The following is a 21,005-nucleotide window of genomic DNA, read 5'->3' on the forward strand; positions in this document are numbered from 1 at the left end:
AACTTAGCTATTTTCGTGTCGTTGGACCCCGTTCGAGTTCCCATTTAGGGACACCACTTTCCTGACAACCTACCGCCATGGGAAAAAGTTTTCCCTTCTTCGCCGGACAGTCCTTTAGGATTTCCACGAAATTGAATTCGAAAAATCGATCGCCAGAAACTGTGCGTTATTCGGGCATCTGGAACGAAAATTCTAGTTCCATTAGTTTACCGGAATATTTTTCCGGTAAGGAAAATTGTTACTGAATATTTACTTACTGTGGGAACCTGAACAGTTGTGGATTATGTGATTACAGGTTGCACTGAAATAATCATATATGCATATGAAGGTATTTAAATAACACGTTTGATCACATATATGATCAGATGTACATTGCAATGAGAGTAGCATTTTGATGCACGAGTTCTGGATACAAGTCACTAGGTAGTTAAATGATCCCGGTGTACATTGAGGGAAGAAAGTGATACAATTAGTGTAATTGTGTAAGTCCCTGAAATAGGAGGTAACTGAAGTGATTTTGAAGGATTCTGACTCTTGATACCTGAAACCTGATACTTGGACCTTGAAACGTGATATTTGAAACTCGACACTTGATACCTGAAACCTGATACTCGGAACTTGAAACTTGATATTTGAAACTCGACACTTGATACCTAAGACCTGATACTTGTAACTTGATACGTACTTTTAACGACCAGACTTGTAACTCGATACTTGAAACTTGATATTTGAAACCTGATACTTGATACCTGAAACCTGATACTTGGAACTTGATACGTACTTTTATTTTGCTGCGTACTTGATGACTCGAGAGTGGCTCTTCGAAGAATTTTTACGTTTCACAAAAGCTCGGAGTGGGCTAACAATTTTTGTGACATTGCCGAGGGAAAACAGTTTCTGATTTTCTATCGGTTTAGCTAAAATTCGGCTGGAGATGTAAATACGAGTGAATAATTCAAAAACGAAGCTTCAAACCCCATTTTTTCAAAGGGAAATCTTATTCAGAATCACCTCAGCTACTGTAAAACTTCAATATAACATTATTGAAAATAAATTAGGATCAACTAAAAATTTTGTGTCACAAAAAATTTTAAACGATGGTTAAGAGGTTAAACAAGCCAGAAACTCACGAAAATCGTTTGCATGTGGATTCTTTGTGCCAGATTTCCTTCAGCACATGAAAACCTCAAGTCGCAGGATACTCTAGGGACTTCGGTGCATACACGTGAACTGCTGCTTCTTTGACGAATCAAAGTGTAATCTGAAATTCTTCCACAACTAGACTGTTCGTTACTCTGAATTGCATTTCAAAGGATCTCGAAGAATCCGTTCGCGGAACGAATTCGAATCTGTGGTTGAATAGAACGTTTCTTAGCAGTCGGGTTGGACCAATAAACCCATCATTCAAATTCTTACCGTTTCTTTGATATTCTGACTTAAAGGGTCGATATGCGATATTTATGGAGAAATGACGTAAAATTTATAATTGATAAACCTCGGAATTTTGGTCATTTAAAAATTTGAAAATTTATAAATTTAGAGTGGTAGAAATTTAAAAATGTGAAGAGCTGAAAGAACGTAATTATTTTTATATTTTTAACTTATCTCTGAGAGTGCGTTCGCAGACAGTCACAATTGATAAACCAAAGTAATTTGGTCATTTAAAAATTTGAAAATTTATAAATTTAGAATGATAGAAATTTAAAAATATGAAAAGGTGAAGATTATTTTGCAAAACACCCCTTATACAAAAAGATCCAATAAAGATCCAAGACAGTATAAATGTCGAAAGTTTGCTTTGAGATCGTCAGAAAGTTCGCTAGAGAATTGCATACTGTCGTCCTCTAAATATATTTCGGATAAAGACACGCGATTGTATCGTTGTCCGTGACAGCATGTTTATCCGAAACTTTCAAAGAAGCATCTCCGATATTGCAAAAGTTTTCGGATAACACAGAACGCTTGTTGCTGAATTCCTACTTCTATTCTTAGGTATCGAGGTACTTGGATTTCACGGGGGACTACGAGTACCTCGGTTCGATTCTGCCTATGTTGGAGAAGGAGTTTACGTTTTGGCAACAACGGAAGATGATCGAGGTTACGAAGGACGGGAAAACATACAAGATGGGACATTACGTTGTAGACAGCGCCAGACCGCGACCGGAAAGTTATAGGTAACCGTGTTCTATTTTGTCCCTGTAGTTCTACCAACTTTATGCAGTTCGACGAAAAAGTTGATGGTCGAACTTTGATAACGTATTTCTCGGAGTTGCGGGTCATATGTGCATATGTAGATTCGATTTGTAGATTTGTTGACAAAACGAACGTCAGAGGTTTGCTAAAAAGAAAATGTACACTTTGGTAACCAGTTTGAATTTAGAAGCAATGATTTATGCAATTTTACTGGACTTCAAATTCTCAAGTTTAGTGTTTTTTATTTATTGTTGAAATCGTTCTTAAGGTGCACGTATACAGATTTTAACAGTAACAAATTAATTTTGAGGGGTTAGTAAGTATGCACTGATGTCAACTTATGACATATGTTTGTTAATTATTTTACAAGGTGCGTCATGAGTGCGTCATAGCTCATGTGACAACTCATGAGACACCTGCAGGTTATTGCACTCAAATTGAAAATTCACGTGTACCACAAATATGAAAATAACTTGCATTAAAACTGCAAGTGTGTCACGTGTGCGTCATGGGTGCGTCATACACAATAAAAATGCAATAATAAAAATGATAAAATATTATTATTTTTTATCATACAATAATAAAAGACAACTATTTTTTAAATAATTATACCCTTGTGTATGTATCTCTACATATGTCCACATATGTCCTACACATATGACTTATATAAATAAATGAGTAATATTTGTATAAATAATGTTCACGCGATCATATTAGAAATATTTGACGATTCCAGGGAGGACTACAACTTGGCACAGCTGCTACCAGAAAAATCGCGTGATTTCTTATACAATAATCTAAAGGCGGGCGCCGAAAGCGGATGGGACTTCTCCAACAGGTGGTTTTTGGCCAACAACAAAAACGAAGTGCCCACTTTACTAAACATTAGCACACAGTACATTATACCTGTCGACCTGAATGCGATCCTGCAACAGAACGGACGGCTCCTCAGCGAATTTCACACTCTCCTGGGAAACAGTGCGGTAAGCTCGAATCTAAAGCTGACGAAGTTGTATCTATAAATCAATGTATATAACGTGCTGTAATATCGTAGTAGTTCTATTAATTACAGGAGTTAGCTCATTTAGTACTATTCAATTTATTGATCCATTTGCGAAATTGAATCGAACGAACCCTTTCGTTACAACCACTTCCGTTATAAAACCCTTTCAAAACTTTGCTCGTGCAATTGTTTTTAGTGCGATGGAGGGAAATTATTTGGAAGCAGCTGTTTTATTATGGGGCTTTTGTTATGGGGGTTTCATTTTTCCAAGTTTCCAAATTCCCACCTTCCCCAATTTCCACATTTTCCAATTCTCACATTTTCCAACTCCCACATTTTCCGATTCCCACATTCCCCACTTCTCACATTCCCCAATTCCCACATTCCCCAATTCCCACATTCCCCAATTCCCACATTCCCCAATTCCCACATTCCCCAATTCCCAAATTCTCCAATTCCCATATTCCCCCATTTCCACATTCCCCAATTCCCACATTCCCCAATTCCCACATTCCCCAATTTCCACATTCCCCAATTTCAACATTCCCCAATTCCCACATTCCCCAATTCCACATTTCCCAATTCCCACATTCCCCAATTCCCACATTTCCCAATTCCCACATTTCCCAATTCCCACATTCCCCAATTCCCACATTCCCCAATTCCCACATTCCCCAATTCCCACATTCCCCAATTCCCACATTCCCCAATTCCCACATTTCCAAATTCCTACACTCTCCAACACTCCAGTACCCAAATTCCCCAGTCCCCAACTCCCCAAAGTTATCAATTTGAACCTCCACTAATGAAAATATCTTCTCTCTACCATAGCGCTATACATATATCTACTGTTATTGATTGGAAAGTTAATGTAACATTTTCCGCGGAACATACGGGTACCAATTATGAGATAGGATAGTATAATATAGAAGCCCCTTGTTTTAGTCGGGTAATTATCGGAGAATATGGTAACACACTTTTTAATATCATACTCTTGTTGTATTGCCTGCTTCACCTCCAACCATGGATTATGAACCGTGTAAGTTAAATTAAATCAGATTTAGTGTATGTTAGATCAAAATTAATGCATGTCAAATTTAATCGAGGTTAGTGTTTGTCATATTGTATCGAATTTATTGTGTGTCAAGTTATATTGAATTTATTTGAAGTCATGTTACATCGAATTTAGTATATGTTATATTACACTGAATTTAATGTAAGTCAAATTACATTGAATTTAATGTATGTCAAATTCCACTGAAGTTAACTTGTATCAAGTTACATTAAATTTAATGCATATCAAATTACACTGAATGAACATATATCAAATTACATCAAATTTAATACATATCAAATTACACTAAATGAACAGATATCAAATTACATGAAATCTAATACATATCAAATTACACTGCATGAACATATATCAAATTACATGAAATGTAATGCATATCAAATTGCGCTGAATGTAACATATATCAAATTGCACCAAATTAGCGCATATCAAATTACACAGAATGTAACGTATATCAAATTGCATCAAACTTAGTGCATATAAAATTACACTGAATATAACATATATCAAATTGAACGACAATTTGATAATAGTAACATACTCATTCGATGAGTAATTCCTTCCTAAATATCAGACTTGTCTGTACCGATGAAAGTCTTGACATAACAAATACAATTTCTGTGAAAGTATATTATATTTCTGTTTGAAAGAAGATAATTGGTTTCGGATCTCCTATTCGTTTCGTTCTTCCCCCGTCTACCATTTCTTGCGTCCCGTTTCTCGAAGGAAATGGCGGGATACGCAAACGCGTAAAAACAAAATGGAATAACAGAGATAAAAAGGGTCGTTACGTGTGCGGATCGAAGCTTTCAAATTATTTTCTACGCGATAATTTATCTTCGTAATACATTGGCAAGCATGAAAGATAAAATAGTTTTTAACGAAATGGATTGCGGTTTTCTTTAACCGGCGCTTCTTTTTCAGAAAGCTCAGTATTACGCGAAGATCGCGACGGAACTTCAGATTGCCATCGACAATGTTTTGTGGTGCGAGGAGGACGGCATGTGGTTCGACTACGACATGAAAAATGGCATATCCAGGAAGACGTTTTACCCGTCGAATCTTGTGCCGTTGTACACCAAAAGCTACAATCGACATCTGCGAGAACTGTACGCGCTGCGGGCTATCGATTACCTGAGAAGAAACTCTATCGATAATTACTTCGGTAAGTTTAACACTTGGATCATCTCAAAATTTAACCTACCACGAAATTTTACAAATTTCTATTAAATTTAGCCTCCTATGAATTTTCTACAAAAGTAAATTATCAAAGTCAAAATGTATTTCTGGCAAAATAATTTAATCATAAAAAGCTTGATTCAAATTTACTTGCATAGAGAACAGCATGCATTCTAGTGCTGTTTACTTGAAATTCTCTTGTCGTACATAAAAGCACCGTTAAATCCTAAGAGGTTAAGACGGAATTCGCATTGTTGGCCAGTATCGAGGGATATTCTTTGCTCCAAGATTCTGTAACGTTCGAATGAAATCGAATGGAATCGAGATAAGGTGCTTGCATACGTGCCTGTTTTGGTCACAGGACCGAGAATGCATTTCGTGGAATGCACCAACAGTATTGTTAAGCGCCGGTCCAGATGCATTGTGCATTCGACTGAATTCTGATAAGTTCTTCTCGCCAAGTCTTTTTTAGGGAAACAGGACAAACGCTGATTTACTGGGCTGAATGCACCCTTGGGTCCGTACGGTGAAATATTTTTCTACTTTTACAAATATTCGGGATCAATCGTTTTAGTATATTTAGTCTCTCGAATTTTGACGTTTTTAGAAGAGCAGATTTTACGTTAAATGATTTAGAAAGTTCAAAATTTTAAGAATGCTCGGAAATTCCCAAATCCCCTAGATTCTAAAATTCCCTAAATCATCAAATTCGTAAGATCCCAAAATCCCTAAATTCTCAAATTCCCTAGATTCAAAACTCCTTAAATTCCAAATTCCCTAAATTTCAAATTCACTAGATTGCAAATTCCCTAGATCGCTAGTTCCCCAGATTCCAAATTCTCTAGATCGCTAGTTCGCTAGATTCTAAATTCCCTAGATTCCAAATTCCCCAAAATCCAAATTCCCTAGATCGCTAGTTCTCAGATTGCAAATTACCCAGATTCTAAATTTCCCAGTTTGCAAATTCCCTAGATTCCATATTCGCTAGATTCTAAATTCCCTAAATTATAAATTCCCAAATGCCAAAGGCCCAAATTCCAAATTCCCCAGATTCCAAATTCCCTAAGTTCCAAATTCCCCAAATTCCAAATTCCCCAAATTCCAAATGCCCTAAGTTCCAAATTCCCTAAGTTCCAAATTCCCCAAATTCCAAATTCCCCAAATTCCAAATTCCCCAAACTCCAAATTCCCCAAATTCCAAATTCCCCAAATTCCCCAAATTCCAAATTCCCCAAATTCCAAATTCCCCAAATTCTAAATTCTCCAAATTCCAAATTCCCCAAATTCCAAATTCCCTAAATTCCAAATTCCCCAAATTCCAAATTCCCCAAATTCTAAATTCTCCAAATTCCAAATTCCCCAAATTCCAAATTCCCCAAATTCCAAATTCCCCAAATTCCAAATTCCCCAAATTCCAAATTCCCCAAATTCCAAATTCCCCAAATTCCAAATTCCCCAAATTCCAAATTCCCCAAATTCCAAATTCCCCAAGTTACGAATTCCCCAAATTCCAAATTCCTCAAATTCCAAATTCCCCAAATTCCAAATTCCCCAAATTCCAAATTCCCCAAATTCCAAATTCCCCAAGTTACGAATTCCCCAGATTCCAAATTCCCTAAATTCCCCAAACTCCAAATTTCCCAAACTCCAAATTCCCCAAATTCCAAATTCCCCAAATTCTAAATTCCCTAGATTACAAATTCGCCATATTCGGTAGATTTCAAATTCCCTAGATCCTAATTCCCTAGAACCCAATTCCCTAGATCCCAATTCCCTAAATTCCAATTTCCTAGATCCCCAATTTGCTACACCCCAACTCCCTAGATCTCCATCCTTACATTTCCAAGTCCCCATATTTCTAAATCCCTAGATCTCCAACTATAAGTCCCTAAACTCTCACATCTCGAAATACTAAATTCCCTAAATTTTTGGATCTCCAAATTTCATCCCTAAATTTCCGCTTCCATAATTTTTGACCCATCTGCAAACTGTCATAATAATCAAAACTCGCAGAGTAAGAATAGAATAATAGTTTGTTGCAATCAGTTAGGCAAATTTTCTAGGAAGAGTCGAGTTACAGACGCGGCGAGTAGAAATAGACGCGTACGATAAGGTTGCTTTAATCAAATTGTTTTTATTTCGGTACCGTAGGTGGAACACCCACGTCCCTAAATCAGACGGGAGAACAATGGGATTTTCCAAACGCTTGGCCACCACTACAATCGTTCATTGTGATGGGTCTTTACTGGACCGGGGTGAGAGAAGCAATGGAGTTCGCCGATGAATTGGCATCTAGATGGCTCGGCTCTAATTACGTCGGTTATGCGGAAACTGGAAACATGTATGAAAAAGTAAGCCGCAGCTAATACCATAAATCGAGAGTAATTCGGTGTGTTTGCCTCGAGCAAATAATAGACACGAAATGGACGGTATCAAATTAACGAAACGGATCATTGCGCGGATACGTCTGCACTCTTCATTTATCGCGTATCATTTCTTCTAATTGCGTATTTATCTTTCGCGTGTTGAAACAGAGTCACTTCTGGTACGATCAATTAACGAATAACATTTGCTTCGAACATGCAGATAACTTCTACTTTGTAATTATTCATAATATTTATTTTGGTATTGCAATTTTTTGTTTCTTGGATATAAATATCATTTGTTTCATAAATGTTTAGTTCAAGAATAACTAAAATCTGTTTCGTTTATGCAAATGTTATAAATAACATGTTCGATCATAAACCTGACACTCGATGCATGAAACCTGATATTGAAACTTGAAACTAGAAATTTAAAACCTGAAACCTGACACTTGGAACTTGAAACTTGATATTTGTAACCTGACACTTGACACCTGAAACCTGATATTTGGAACGTGCTACATACCTTGTAAGGACCAGACTTGTGACTTGTGGAATTGGGGACTTATGGAATTGGGGACTTGTGGAATTGGGGACTAGTGGAATTGGGGACTTATGGAATTGGGAATTTGTGGAATTGGGGACTTATGGAATTGGGGATTTGTGTAATTGGGGACTTATGGAATTGGGGACTTATGGAATTGGGGATTTGTGGAATTGGGCCTCGTGGAATTGGGGACTTGTGGAATTGGGGACTTATGGAATTGGGGATTTGTGGAATTGGGGACTCGTGGAATTGGGGACTTGTGGAATTGGGGACTTATGGAATTGGGGATTTGTGGAATTAGGGACTTGTGGAGTTGGGGACGTATGGAATTGGGGACTTGTGGAATTGGGAATGTGTGGAATTGGGGACTTGTGGAATTGGGGACTTATGGAATTGGGGACTTGTGGAATTGGGGAGTTATGGAATTGGGGACTTGTGGAATTGGGGGCTTGTGGTATTGGGGGCTTGTGGAATTGGGGACTTGTGGAATTGGAAACTTGAGAAATTGGGGATATGTGGAATTGGGGGCTTGTGGAATTGGGGACTTATGGAATTGGGGATTTGTGGAATTAGGTACTTGTGGAGTTGGGGACTTATGGAATTGGGGACTTGTGGAATTGGGAATGTGTGGAATTGGGGACTTATGGAATTGGGAATGTGTGGAATTGGGGACTTATGGAATTGGGGATTTGTGGAATTGAGGACTTGTGGAATTGGGGACTTGTGGAATTGGGGGATTATGGAATTGGGAATTTGTGGAATTGGGGACTTGTGGAATTAGAAACTTGAGAAATTGGAGATTTGTGAAATTGGGGACTGGTGGAATTGGAAACTTATGGAGTTAAGGACTTGTGGATTTGGGGACCTATGGAATTGGGTAATTATGTAATTAAGAACTTGAGAAATTGAGGACTCATGGAATTTGAAACTCAGCTATGTACATATGTTACATAAATATAAATGCAATTTGTATCATAAATATTTAGTTCAACAACTACTCTCATCTATTTCGTTAATGCAAATGACACGTCCCACAAATTAGAAAGGTAATTTATTTTATGAACATGGTTGTCATTTGTCTTACAAATATAGATGCTATTTATTTTACGTCACAAAAATTGTCATTCTGCCAGATTGCAATATACATGCGAATATTTCTGGGTGTAGTTACATACATTTTTCTAGGTTGGCCAATTTATTTCTCGCATAAATCCATTTTATATTCCGTGATAATTTGCATCTTCGTATCGGAGACTTTTATCAGAATGAGTTCTTTTTGTATATTTTTAAATGGAGGAATCATTTTTTATTTACAGAGTCAAGTTTCTGTTTTACGTTAATTTGTTATCGAACACTGACTGACATTTTTAAATGGAACTTGTATGAACAGTCGCATGTGCGCAATTAATTTTACAGAGAAACTCTCTGTGTAAGAAGTAATTCTACCTTGTCATTTGAATCGAGTTTACTTATTGAAGATCGTGGAAATTATTTAAGCCAAGATGAAATGAGATACCGGATGACGTCTCACTCTCTCCTGGAAAGCAAGAGACGAAAGCTATTTAAGTTTATTAAGCTTCCAATAATTTATCATCGTTCTTTTCTTGATTACACGAAGAAACTGATGGATATTGAAAAATTTAATATCGAGAAAATAGCGAGATGGACATTTTCATCTGTGAAAAGATACTGTGATGGAAATTTGAAAATTAAGGTTTTCAAAAAAGAAAAGAGATTTTGATTAGATGTAATGACTTCCAATGGAAATAAAATTCAAATCCATTTAATTTTACTTGAGGTTCGGTTTTGGTTATGCTATTTTTGATCGCTTGATTACTAATTTTAGTTACTTTAACAATTTTATGCAGTTTCAGTAACACCCGTTTGTTTACAGTTTCAATCTGTTCGGAGCAGATCTCGAAGCAGTCTCCGCCCTTAATTAAAAGTTTTGCTTTATGACGCCAGTAGTAAAAGTTGGTGCTGATGCTGAACTATAGTTTAACAACTCTCTGTTTTTTTACAGTGAATATAAAATTTTGATGCTTTAAAGCTTTGTTAATAATGGCAATTAAGAATGCGGAACTTTCAATCGTTTAGTTAATTTGTAACGACAGTTTCTTTATTGCGGAAAGTTGAATATTGAAAGTACATGAATTTCAAATTGCATCGTGGATTTGAGGTAATGAATTGTTTTAATATTCGAATATGTCATTTTGGGGAAGAGAAGAGCTGGGGAAATCAATCTTCGATTCTTCGATAATTTAAATCTTCATCTTTTCAATTTTGTTATTAGTCAATTCTTCTATTTTTCCATATTCAATTCTTCAATTTTCAATTTACAGTTCTTCAATATTCAACTAATCCAAATTTCAATTCTTCGAATTTCAGTTTTTCAATTTTCAATTCCTCAATTTTTCAATTCTCTAAATTTCAATTCTTCAAAATTCAGTTCTTCGAATTTCGGCTCTTCAATTTTCCAATCTTCAAATTTCAATTTTGCGAATTTCAACTCTTTAAATTTCACTTCTCGAATTTTTCAATTCTTTAAATTTCAATTTCTCATTATTCAGTTCTTCAGTATTCAATTCTTCAGATTTCAATTTCTACTCTTTAATTTGTCACTATCAATTCTTCTATTTGTCAATTATTAAATTCATCAACTCATTCATACTTCAATTCTTCAAATTTCAATTCTTCAATTTTCAGTTCTTCAATTTTCAGTTCTTCCAGTCTCAATTCTTCAATATTCCATTCTTCAACTTGTCAATTATCCTAGTCTTCCATTATTTAGTTCTTCAATTCGTCAATTATCCTAGTCTTCCATTATTCAATTCCTCTATTCGTCAATTATCCTAGTCTTCCATTATTCAATTCTTCAATTCGTCAATTATCCTAGTCTTCCATTATTAAATTCTACAATTCGCCAATTATCCTACTCTTCCATTATTCAATTCTTCTATTTGTCAATTATCCCAGTCTTCCATTATTCAATTCTTCAATTCGTCAATTATCCGAGTCTTCCATTATTCAATTTTTCAATTCGTCAATTGTCCTAGTATTCCATTATTCAATTCTACTATTTGTCAGTTATCCTAGTCTTCCATTATTCAATTCTTATATTCGTCAATTATCCTAGTTTTCCATTATTCAATTCTTCTATTTGTCAATTATCCTAGTGTTCCATTATTCAGTTCTTCAATTCGTCAATTGTCCCAGTTTTCCATTATTCAATTCTTCAATTCGTCAATCAGCCTAGTCTTCCATTATTCAATGGTTCTATTTGTCAATTATCCTTATCTTTCACTATTCAATTGTTCAATTCGTCAATTATCCTTGTCTTCCATTATTCAATTCTTCAATTCATCAATTATCCTACTCTTCCATTATTCAATTCTTCAATTCGTCAATCATCCTAGTCTTCCATTATACAATTCTTCTATCTGTCAACTACTAAATTCATCAACTCATTCAAACTTCAATTCTCCAATTCCTGAAGTACTCCAATATTCAATTATTCACCCATTCGACAACTCCATTATTAAATTTCTATCCAACCCAATTGAAAATTCCAACGCTCCCCATATTGAAATCATGCAATTCATTCAAGTATTCCAATCATTCGAAAACGGTGTTACGTCCCAACCGTAAATCACCCGCGATCGTAAACTAAGAATGCAAAAATATTACAGTTCCGTTCCCGCGACAAATTGTTGCGACTAGAATTCGCTTTACAAGGTCAACATTTTCACACGCGAATACGTATGCCCTCTACGGACAAGGTGTTCAATTTTCCTCCGGTACATGAGGCTTTATGGCATCACTCGGTTAACTGAGATATGTCCTGCCTTCGACAAAAGGGACTATCGGGGCTACAAGATAGATGCATAAATTTACGTTGAAATATTCTCGTTCGACAAGAACGCCGCTCGGTGTGAGTCGGATTTACTGGAAATGGAATGAATCTCTGTTCATCATTTTTTATCGGTCTGCGAACGTTCGCATGGTCAGAAGCTCGTCTGTTCTCCCGTCCGGTTTGTACGTCATTTACCTTTTCCACGTTTTTATCGGTCTTTTTCACCTTTCCGTGTATCGCGATCGTTCGTGAAAGGCAGTACATGCATCGCGCGTTCGTCACAGCTGAAAACCGTCCTACGATTGCGGTTCGCTCGCATCGCGATAGCGTGAGCCGAAGGAAAATTTATGAAGCCTGTCGGTAGACTGAAAAACATTGTTTATGCTTTTCCGATCATGGACACGGACAAATGAAGCGGTGGCGTGTTACACGAATTTGTGCACCGAAAACTTTGCTGATTTTGTCGATAGATTGATATCAATATCCTTTATTTTGCGTTGGAAGTGGGGACGCATGTACGTTACAATGAGAGTAGCACTTTGATGCTAGAGTTCTGGATACAAGTCACTAGGTAGTTAAATGATCCAGGTGTACATTGATAAAAGGAACCTACACAACTAGTGTAGGTCCTCGAAATAGGAGGTAGCTGAAGTGATTCTGAAGGATTCTGACACTTGATACCTGAAACCTGATACTTGGAACTTGAAACGTGATATTTGAAACCCGACACTTGATACCTGAAACCTGATACTTGGAACTTGAAACTTGATATTTGAAACCCGACACTTGATACCTGAAACCTGATACTTGTAACTTGATACGTACTTTTAACGACCAGACTTGTAACTCGATACTTGAAACTTGATATTTGAAACCTGATACTTGATACCTGAAACCTGATACTTGGAACTTGATACGTACTTTTATTTTACTGCGTACTTGATGACTCGAGAGTGACTCTTCGAAGAATTTTTACGTTTCACAAAAGCTCGGTGTGGGCTAACAATTTTTATGACACTGCCAAGACAACTTGTGGAATTTGAAATTTGAGAAATTGGTGGCTTCTGAAATTGGGGACTTATGAAATTGGGAAATTGTAGAATTGGGGACTTATGGAATTTGAAACTTGGAAAATTTGGGATATATGGAATTTGGGACCTGTGGAATTGGGTAATTGTGGAATTGGGGACGTATGGAATTGATGATTTGTGGAATTGGGTAATTGTGGAATTAGGGATTTATGGAATTGAAAACTTGAGAAATTGGAGAGTTATGGAATTTGAAACTTTGAAAATTTGGGATATGTGGAATTGGGTAATTGTGGAATTGGGGACTTGTGGAATTGGGTAATTGTGGAATTGGGGACTTATGGAATTGAAGATTTGTGGAATTGGGGATTTATGGAATTGAAAACTTGAGAAATTGGGGACTTATGAAATTTGAAACTTTGAAAATTTGGGGTATGTGGAATTGGGGACTTGTGGAATTGGGTAATTGTGGAATTGGGTAATTGTGGAATTGGGTAATTGTGGAATTGGGGATTTATGGAATTGAAAACTTGAGAAATTGGAGACTTATGGAATTTGAAACTTTGAAAATTTGGGATATATGGAATTGGGTAATTGTGGAATTGGGGACTTATGGAATTGGAGATTTGTGGAATTGGGTAATTGTGGAATTGGGGATTTATGGAATTGAAAACTTGAGAAATTGGAAACTTATGGAATTTGAAACTTTGAAAATTTGGGGTATGTGGAATTGGGGACTTAGGGAGTAGGGGTTTAGCAGTACAGGGCTTTAGCAGTACAGGCGTTTAGTAGTACAGGAATTTATCAGTACAAGGATTTAGAAGTACACAGAAAATTGAATATAAAATATTAAAATATATCGAAATTGTCAAATCCACAGTCATTCATCAAATATAAAATTTGTCAATTGTAACGTGTTCGTATAAATTTCAAATAATGGAAAAGATCGTCCAATTTCTTCTATAGCATTCGATACGATTTCCTCAGCAATAAATTCCACGTCTAATAACGATAATGCCCGCGATAATTTTCTTCGATATTTCCTGAAGTTCATTGAGAATTATTGTCGCTAGGGGTATAAAACTGCAATTACGAGCTAGGCTCTTAAATCTTCTTTTGTAGTTCGCAGCAATTTCAAGCAGGACTATCAGAACTCGTAATTTGAAAAATGCCATCCCAATTAAACACGAGACCAATTTATCTTAACACGTTGTTCCATTATATTTTACAACCTTGTTATTAATTTCAGACTTCTACCAAGTGACTGATTTATCACTAAAATAATTGCATGGTACATAACCTGTATATTATACTTTCTGTGAAACATTACAAAAATCTAATACATTCCTAACAAAATTTCTAATGAAATTATTATCTAAAAAAATACCTTGGTACACAAAGATTGACCCCTATTACAATTTGTAAAAAATTTCATGCAAAGCAAAATAAGTATGTCGACAAAATCAGCAAAGTACTCCTCCCTAAATTTTCTTGAAAACAGCATAAAATACTGAAGCTCATTCTTGGAAAATAAATTGTTATCCCGATAAAAGAATTGCTCGCTAACGATACCGAAAATAATCTCTCGTTATAAAGCCGTTTTCACTCCGTGCATTTAAGACAATAATTTTCCATCAATTCGTATAATCCTATATTCCGCGTGAAGTCTCTAGTTTCTCGAGCAGAGGATTTTCAACTTAGCCGGATCAGGGGCGCGTTATCGGAGTGCTTTTTAACAAATTAAATGCAATTCATTTGGCCGTCGAAAACGAGAAGACTAATGCGAGTAAATGCAAACAACGTGCCCCGTAAAAGGTAATGAATTTTTAACACACCTTAACGAAGCATTCCCTCGAGTTTTCCTTCTTTTCCTACAGTTACTTTAATCGCGATTTGTCTTAAGGGATGAACAGAGAGGGACAAGAGTCTCTTTGACTACGGATTGCCTTGCAACCGTCCGCTTTGTATATGTGCGTAACCGGCACGGGAGACAGAGACATTTCTTCTCGTCCTTGTTCAGAATTTCATTAGAAGCGAAAGTTAATCCCGCTCAATGATCAACTTGGTAAACTTTAATTAGTCATCGCGAGCTACTTGCTCCAAGTGTTGATTCTCTTGTCTCTTAGAATTCTGTATGGAACTTGCTACGCTTTACTGTAAATCTTGCCTTCGTCCACTTTTTTATGCCATCTGCGCGTTATTCTTGGTAATAGAATTAGGGTCCGTGGTGGTTCGCCGGCGATGTGAGAAAATTATAGTCGCAATTGATGGACTGGAAAATTCTTTTGTGGACTTGGAAATTTATCATTTGACAGTTTTATTGCATCGAGTTCAACTTGTATTTGGAGATTTAGGGTCTTGGAGTTTTTGAACTTTGGGATCTCTAGATCAACCTTTACAATCTTAACTACATGAAAATATTTATTTTAAATTAAATTAAAAATAGAAATTGTAAATATTTGGGTGCAATATCACACATAATAGAATTATGAATTAAAATAGAGAATGAATTTCAGCCTAATATATCGTCACACGTTGGAATTGCCACACGTTGGAATTGCAGCGCGTTGGAATTGCCACGCGGTGGAATTGCAGCGCGTTGGAATTGCGACGCGTTGGAATTATAGTGCGTTATATTGCCACGCGATGGAATTGCAGCGCGTTGGAATTACGACGCGTTGGAATTGCTGCGTGGTGGAACTGCTGCGCGTTGGAATTGCGGCGCGTTGGAATTGCAACGCGTTGGAGTTATAATGCGTTATATTGCCACGCGATAGAATTGCAGCGCGTTGGAATTACGACGCGTTGGAATTGCTGCGTGCTAAACCTGCTGCGCGTTGGAATTGCAGCGCGTTGGAATTGCGGCGCGTTGGAATTATAGTGCGTTATATTGCCACGCGATGGAATTGCAGCGCGTTGGAATTATAATGCGTTATATTGGCACGCGATGGAATTACGACGCGTTGGAATTGCTGCGTGCTAGAACTGCTGCGCGTTGGAATTGCAGCGCGTTGGAATTGCGACGCGTTGGAGTTATAATGCGGTATATTGCCACGCGATGGAATTGCAGCGCGTTGGAATTGCGACGCGTTGGAATTATAATGCGTTATATTGGCACGCGTTGGAATTGTCACGCGTTGGAATCGCTATGTGCTGGGATTGCAGCGCGTTGTATCGCCACGCGTTGTATTACCATGTGTTGAAGCTTCCATGCGTTGGAATTTCAGCGCGTTATACTGCCACGTGTTATATCGCCACGCATGGGAATTTCAGTGCGTTATATTGCCATGCGTAGGAATTTCAGCCCATTATATCCCCACCCGTTGGAATTGCAGTGCGTTATATTGCCACCCATTGGAATTGTGTCGCGTTGTATCGCCACCCGTTGAGATTGCAGTTCCTTATATCGCCAAAAATTGATATCCCAATGCGTTATATCGCAATACAGAATTTCCAATTTTAACGTAGATGAAAAATTAGAAAAATGAACGACATTAGAAATAGTAGTTAGTAGCGAAAGATATGAAATTCTGGAAGAAAAATAATAATCACGATAACAGCCATCTTTCTTGTATCTTCGAGAGCAAGCTTCTGTACACGACAGGACTCTCGGAAATTAATAAAGAAAGTCGATTGGTGCGTACGTTGATTACTTCCGAGTAGAGGGTCCTTTGAGGATGAATCGAGTGATTGCTGGAGATAATTAGTGTTTTAATTGCAGTACGATGCGATTATACCTGGTCAAGGAGGCGGTGGAGGAGAATACAATGTACAAACGGGTTTTGGATGGACCAATGGAGTGGTCCTCGAGTTCCTGAACACCTTCTCGGCCATCAAAGGGAGAGAGCCCAGAAACACCAGTGATTTTTTCACGGTGATGGAAGAATAACAGATGAGAAACGTAATTAATTGGGTGATAGATATCCAACCTTCAAAGTATATTTTTCTTATCATTGCTTTTATTTAATTTGTAACGCTTCTTCGAAATGTATCAATTCCCTAGATTTCAAGTTCTCTAGATTCCCAAGTTCCCTAGATTACCAAATTTTCGAGGTTCCTAAATTTCTTAGATTTGCAAATTCTCAAGGTTCCCAAATTCTTTAGATTTCCAAATTCCCTAGACCCCCAAATTCCATAGATCCCCAATTCCCTAGGGTTCAAATTCTAAAGATTACAAAATCCCCTAGATCCATAAATTTCCTAGAACCCCAATTCCTTAGATTCCCAAATTCCATAGATCCCCAATTCCCTAGGATTCGAATTCTCAAGATTACAAAATCCCCTAGATCCCTAAATTTCCTAGAACCCCAATTCCTTAGGTTCCCAAATTCCCTAGACCCCCAAATTCCTTAGATCCCCAATTCCCTACGGTTCAAGTTCTCAATATTACAAAATCCCCTAGATCCCTAAATTTCCTAGAACTCCAATTCCTTAGATTTCCAAATTCCCTAGACCCCCAAATTCCCAAGTCCCCCAATTCCCTAGATTCCAAATTCCCTAGATCCCAAAATTCACTGGATTCCAAATTCCCTAAATCCCCAATTCTCCAGTTTCCAAATTCCCTAGATCCCCAATTCTCTAGTTTCCAAATTCCCTAGATCCCCAAATTCTCTAGATCGTCAACGTACCATCGTTAAATAAATTATATTTCATCTTACCTCGCTTTAACTTTCAGAATTTTTCTGAACGTACATATATTTTCAATTTGTTCAAACCCATTGCTGTATACGTTTTCCAATTTCTTTGATCTCGTTTTTTCCTCTGGGAGTAGGTTTCTTGAATTCATTTTTTCCTCTTGAAATATTTATTGAATTTTGCTATTTGTTTGATAAGCTATTCTAACATTGATAAACTATTGATATTAATACTACTTATCTGTACTTTGAATGTGTTTAGATTCTTTTCAAGTTTTTAAAGAGATATTGTTTGTTCCAGGTTTCATAGATGACAATGCAACGTGTGTTTTCCAACGAATCTAGTCTACACGGAAAAAACAGGGCAGCGCATTTTGCAAGACCCACCGTTCAACCCCACGTATGCTTTAAGAGAATCTTCTCTTTGTCTCACAATTCGTGATCGAACATTCTTGTCCGCGTTGATAGTAGGTGTTTGTACTTACAGTTGGCTGTACAATTACCCGGTTTGGCTCGGTTCTGTTCTTGCAACCTAAGCACCGTAGATCTGGGTGAAAGTCAATTCGCGCTAAACAATGCCGTCTAACACCACACAAGACCACAAAAGAAATATTTGCAAACAGTAAAAAATACTTCACAAAATTATCATTTGTTTAAAGAAACATTTTTAAGATTAAAAACATTTAAAAAAAAGTTAAAACATTTTTAACTTAATTGTTTATTATAAACAAAATGTCGAATGTCATTAAAATTTTGAACTCCTTGTGATCAATGTTGCTATTCGTTTTTGTTAATAATTGCAAACGTTTCAACATGGAATATTATGTTAATAGCAGATGTTGGCATGCGAACAGCACTTGAAAGAGCGTTCTCTTAAAATTATAGCGCGAATTGTTACTTTCGACCTCGGTCTCCACAATTCGCGCAACAAATTTGAATTTACGATTGCATCGATTTGGACCTTGAATGTGGTTAAATTCGTTGTGCTTAACAAAACGCAGAAACCCTTTTAGCGCAAACAAACGAGTGGTTACCCGACGTCGCTGACGTCGCTCTAATGTTATATTGTTTTTCTGTTTTCTCTTTATTATATTTTTCTTGTTTTAAGTCGTGTATATCGTCTACGTATATGATAATCACAAAGTATGATTGTGTGCAACTCGTCAGTATTGTAATTTAATGCTAGCTGTAACGATAAGTTAGTTAAAGAAAAGTTTTGTTTGATGTTTGAAGAAAGGAGACCTTCGATATTTTGCCCCTTGAACATCGTGTATGTAATTTCCAAAGAATCGTTTTATCGACTTTATCGCGAGCAGCTATCGAACAACAAGCATGGAAAATAACGAAGGTTTACGAGAGAGAAATCGATAATTTAATACATTATTAATCGAATTGTCAAGTTACGCGTACAAAGGTACCGTGCGCTTGTGTGAAAATAAAGTAAAGGTTATAATTTACCATGGAGAAACATGAATTTATTTATTACCTTTCGTTCGGTGAAATTCGTATTAGAAAATATTTCGAACGTAACAGGAAACACGATTGTTCATTGTAACATAAAATCGCCACGTGTTGAAATTGCAACGAGTTATATTGCTAAGTGTTGTCGTTACTTTGCGTTATATGGCTACGCATTATATTGCCATGCGTTGGGATTGCAGCCCGTTATATTGCCATGCGTTGGAGTTACTTTGCGTTATATTGCCAGGCGTTGTAATTACAGCGTCTCATGTCGCCACGCGTTGAAATTCTGGGGCGTTATATTGCCATCCGTTGGAATTTCAGCCCATTATATTGTCACGCGTTGGAATTGCAGCGCGTTATATCGCCACACATTGGAGTTCCAGCGCGTTATATCGCCACGCGTTGGAGTTCCAGCGGGTTGGAATTGCCGCGCGTTGGAATTGCCACGCGTTGGAATTGCCACGCATTGGAATTGCGGCGTCTTATATAGGCCCGCGTTGGAATTCCGGCGCGTTATATTCCCATCCGTTGGAATTGCAGCCCATTATATCGCCACGCGTTGGAATTGCAGCGCGTTATATCGCCACGCGTTGGAATTGCTACGCGTTATATTGCCATACGTTGGAATTGAAGCCTATTACATCGCTACGCGTTGGAATTGCAGCGCGATGTATTGCTACGCGTTGGAATTGCAGCGTGTTATATCGCCGCGTGTTATATTGTCATGCGTTGGAATTGCGGCGCATTATATGGCTGCGTACTATATCACCACTCATTAGGATTGCAATTCGTTATATCGCCACACGTTCGTGTCCTATTATGTTACATCGCCAGAAGTTAGTATCCCAACGCGTTATATCGCAATGTAAAATTACCACGTATTTGTTATCGTGATGCATTAAATCGCAACGCGAAGACACCGTCAGTTCCGCAATATTTTGCAACGTATTAAATCGCCAGACCTCGTATCGCAACACACTATATCACCCATGTCGCCTTTGGAAACTGATAGAAGAGCAAAGTTTGAATTTTAAGTCCCATTTTTCATCGGACGAAAAATCTCGCGAGAGTATCTCCGAAAAATGAAAAATGAATAATAAAGCGCGCACACAACTGCATGGAACGCTCCCTCTATTTACTTGCTAAATATTTTCGCGCGCGTGTCAACAACTCCTTGACGAGTTATGACGAATCTCGAGTCTTGCAGATACGAGAAAACGTCTCATTCTTCACGAAAGACTGGCCAAGAGAAATGTTTCTTAAATATAGATACAAATAACAAATACTCTGTTAAGAAAATTTAATTGTTGCCTGGGGTGTTTAGCTGATTTTTCAGCTAGAAATTCATTAAAATTCTGCCGCGACGTTTCATTTCGCGGAATATCGGCGTAATTTTTTAGGTCACTCGCCATATCAGTAATCCTTTAAAAACAGATGAACTTATTTACACATGCATAGGATGTTTTTCAGCTTGATTAAATTGTAAAATACCATTTCAGTCACGCGCGTGATATTGCAGCAAATTTGCATTCATCTGCCAGTTTTAATTTTGTACACAAAGGCTGCTTTAATTGCATTTCGTTAAAAGGTTAAATACCTTAAAAATCAAACGACGTTTTTATGAAAATTTTAAGCTTTGCTTATCGAAGAATGCTTTATTACTTTA

The 21,005-nt window shown here is 37.1% G+C and overlaps 1 protein-coding gene across 2 annotated transcripts in view; it reads left to right on the forward strand.

Moving 5' to 3' along the window:
* Nucleotides 1-19,332, forward strand: part of LOC100878150 (trehalase) — a 48,289-nt gene extending 28,957 nt beyond the window's left edge. The window contains exons 5-10 of one of the 2 annotated variants that reach the window (XM_076535187.1): nt 1,993-2,174; nt 2,930-3,176; nt 5,196-5,436; nt 7,602-7,801; nt 16,963-17,177; nt 18,177-19,332. In XM_076535187.1, the coding sequence (XP_076391302.1) occupies nt 1,993-2,174; nt 2,930-3,176; nt 5,196-5,436; nt 7,602-7,801; nt 16,963-17,130 (1,038 nt within the window). In that variant the 3' untranslated portion in view covers nt 17,131-17,177; nt 18,177-19,332. The remainder of the gene's footprint in view (nt 1-1,992; nt 2,175-2,929; nt 3,177-5,195; nt 5,437-7,601; nt 7,802-16,962; nt 17,178-18,176) is intronic. The other variant, XM_012290375.2, reaches the window with a different exon arrangement.
* The last annotated feature ends 1,673 nt before the right edge of the window (nt 19,333-21,005 follow it).

The sequence above is a fragment of the Megachile rotundata genome, chromosome 8 (assembly GCF_050947335.1).
Source record: "Megachile rotundata isolate GNS110a chromosome 8, iyMegRotu1, whole genome shotgun sequence".
Taxonomy (NCBI): domain Eukaryota; kingdom Metazoa; phylum Arthropoda; class Insecta; order Hymenoptera; family Megachilidae; genus Megachile; species Megachile rotundata.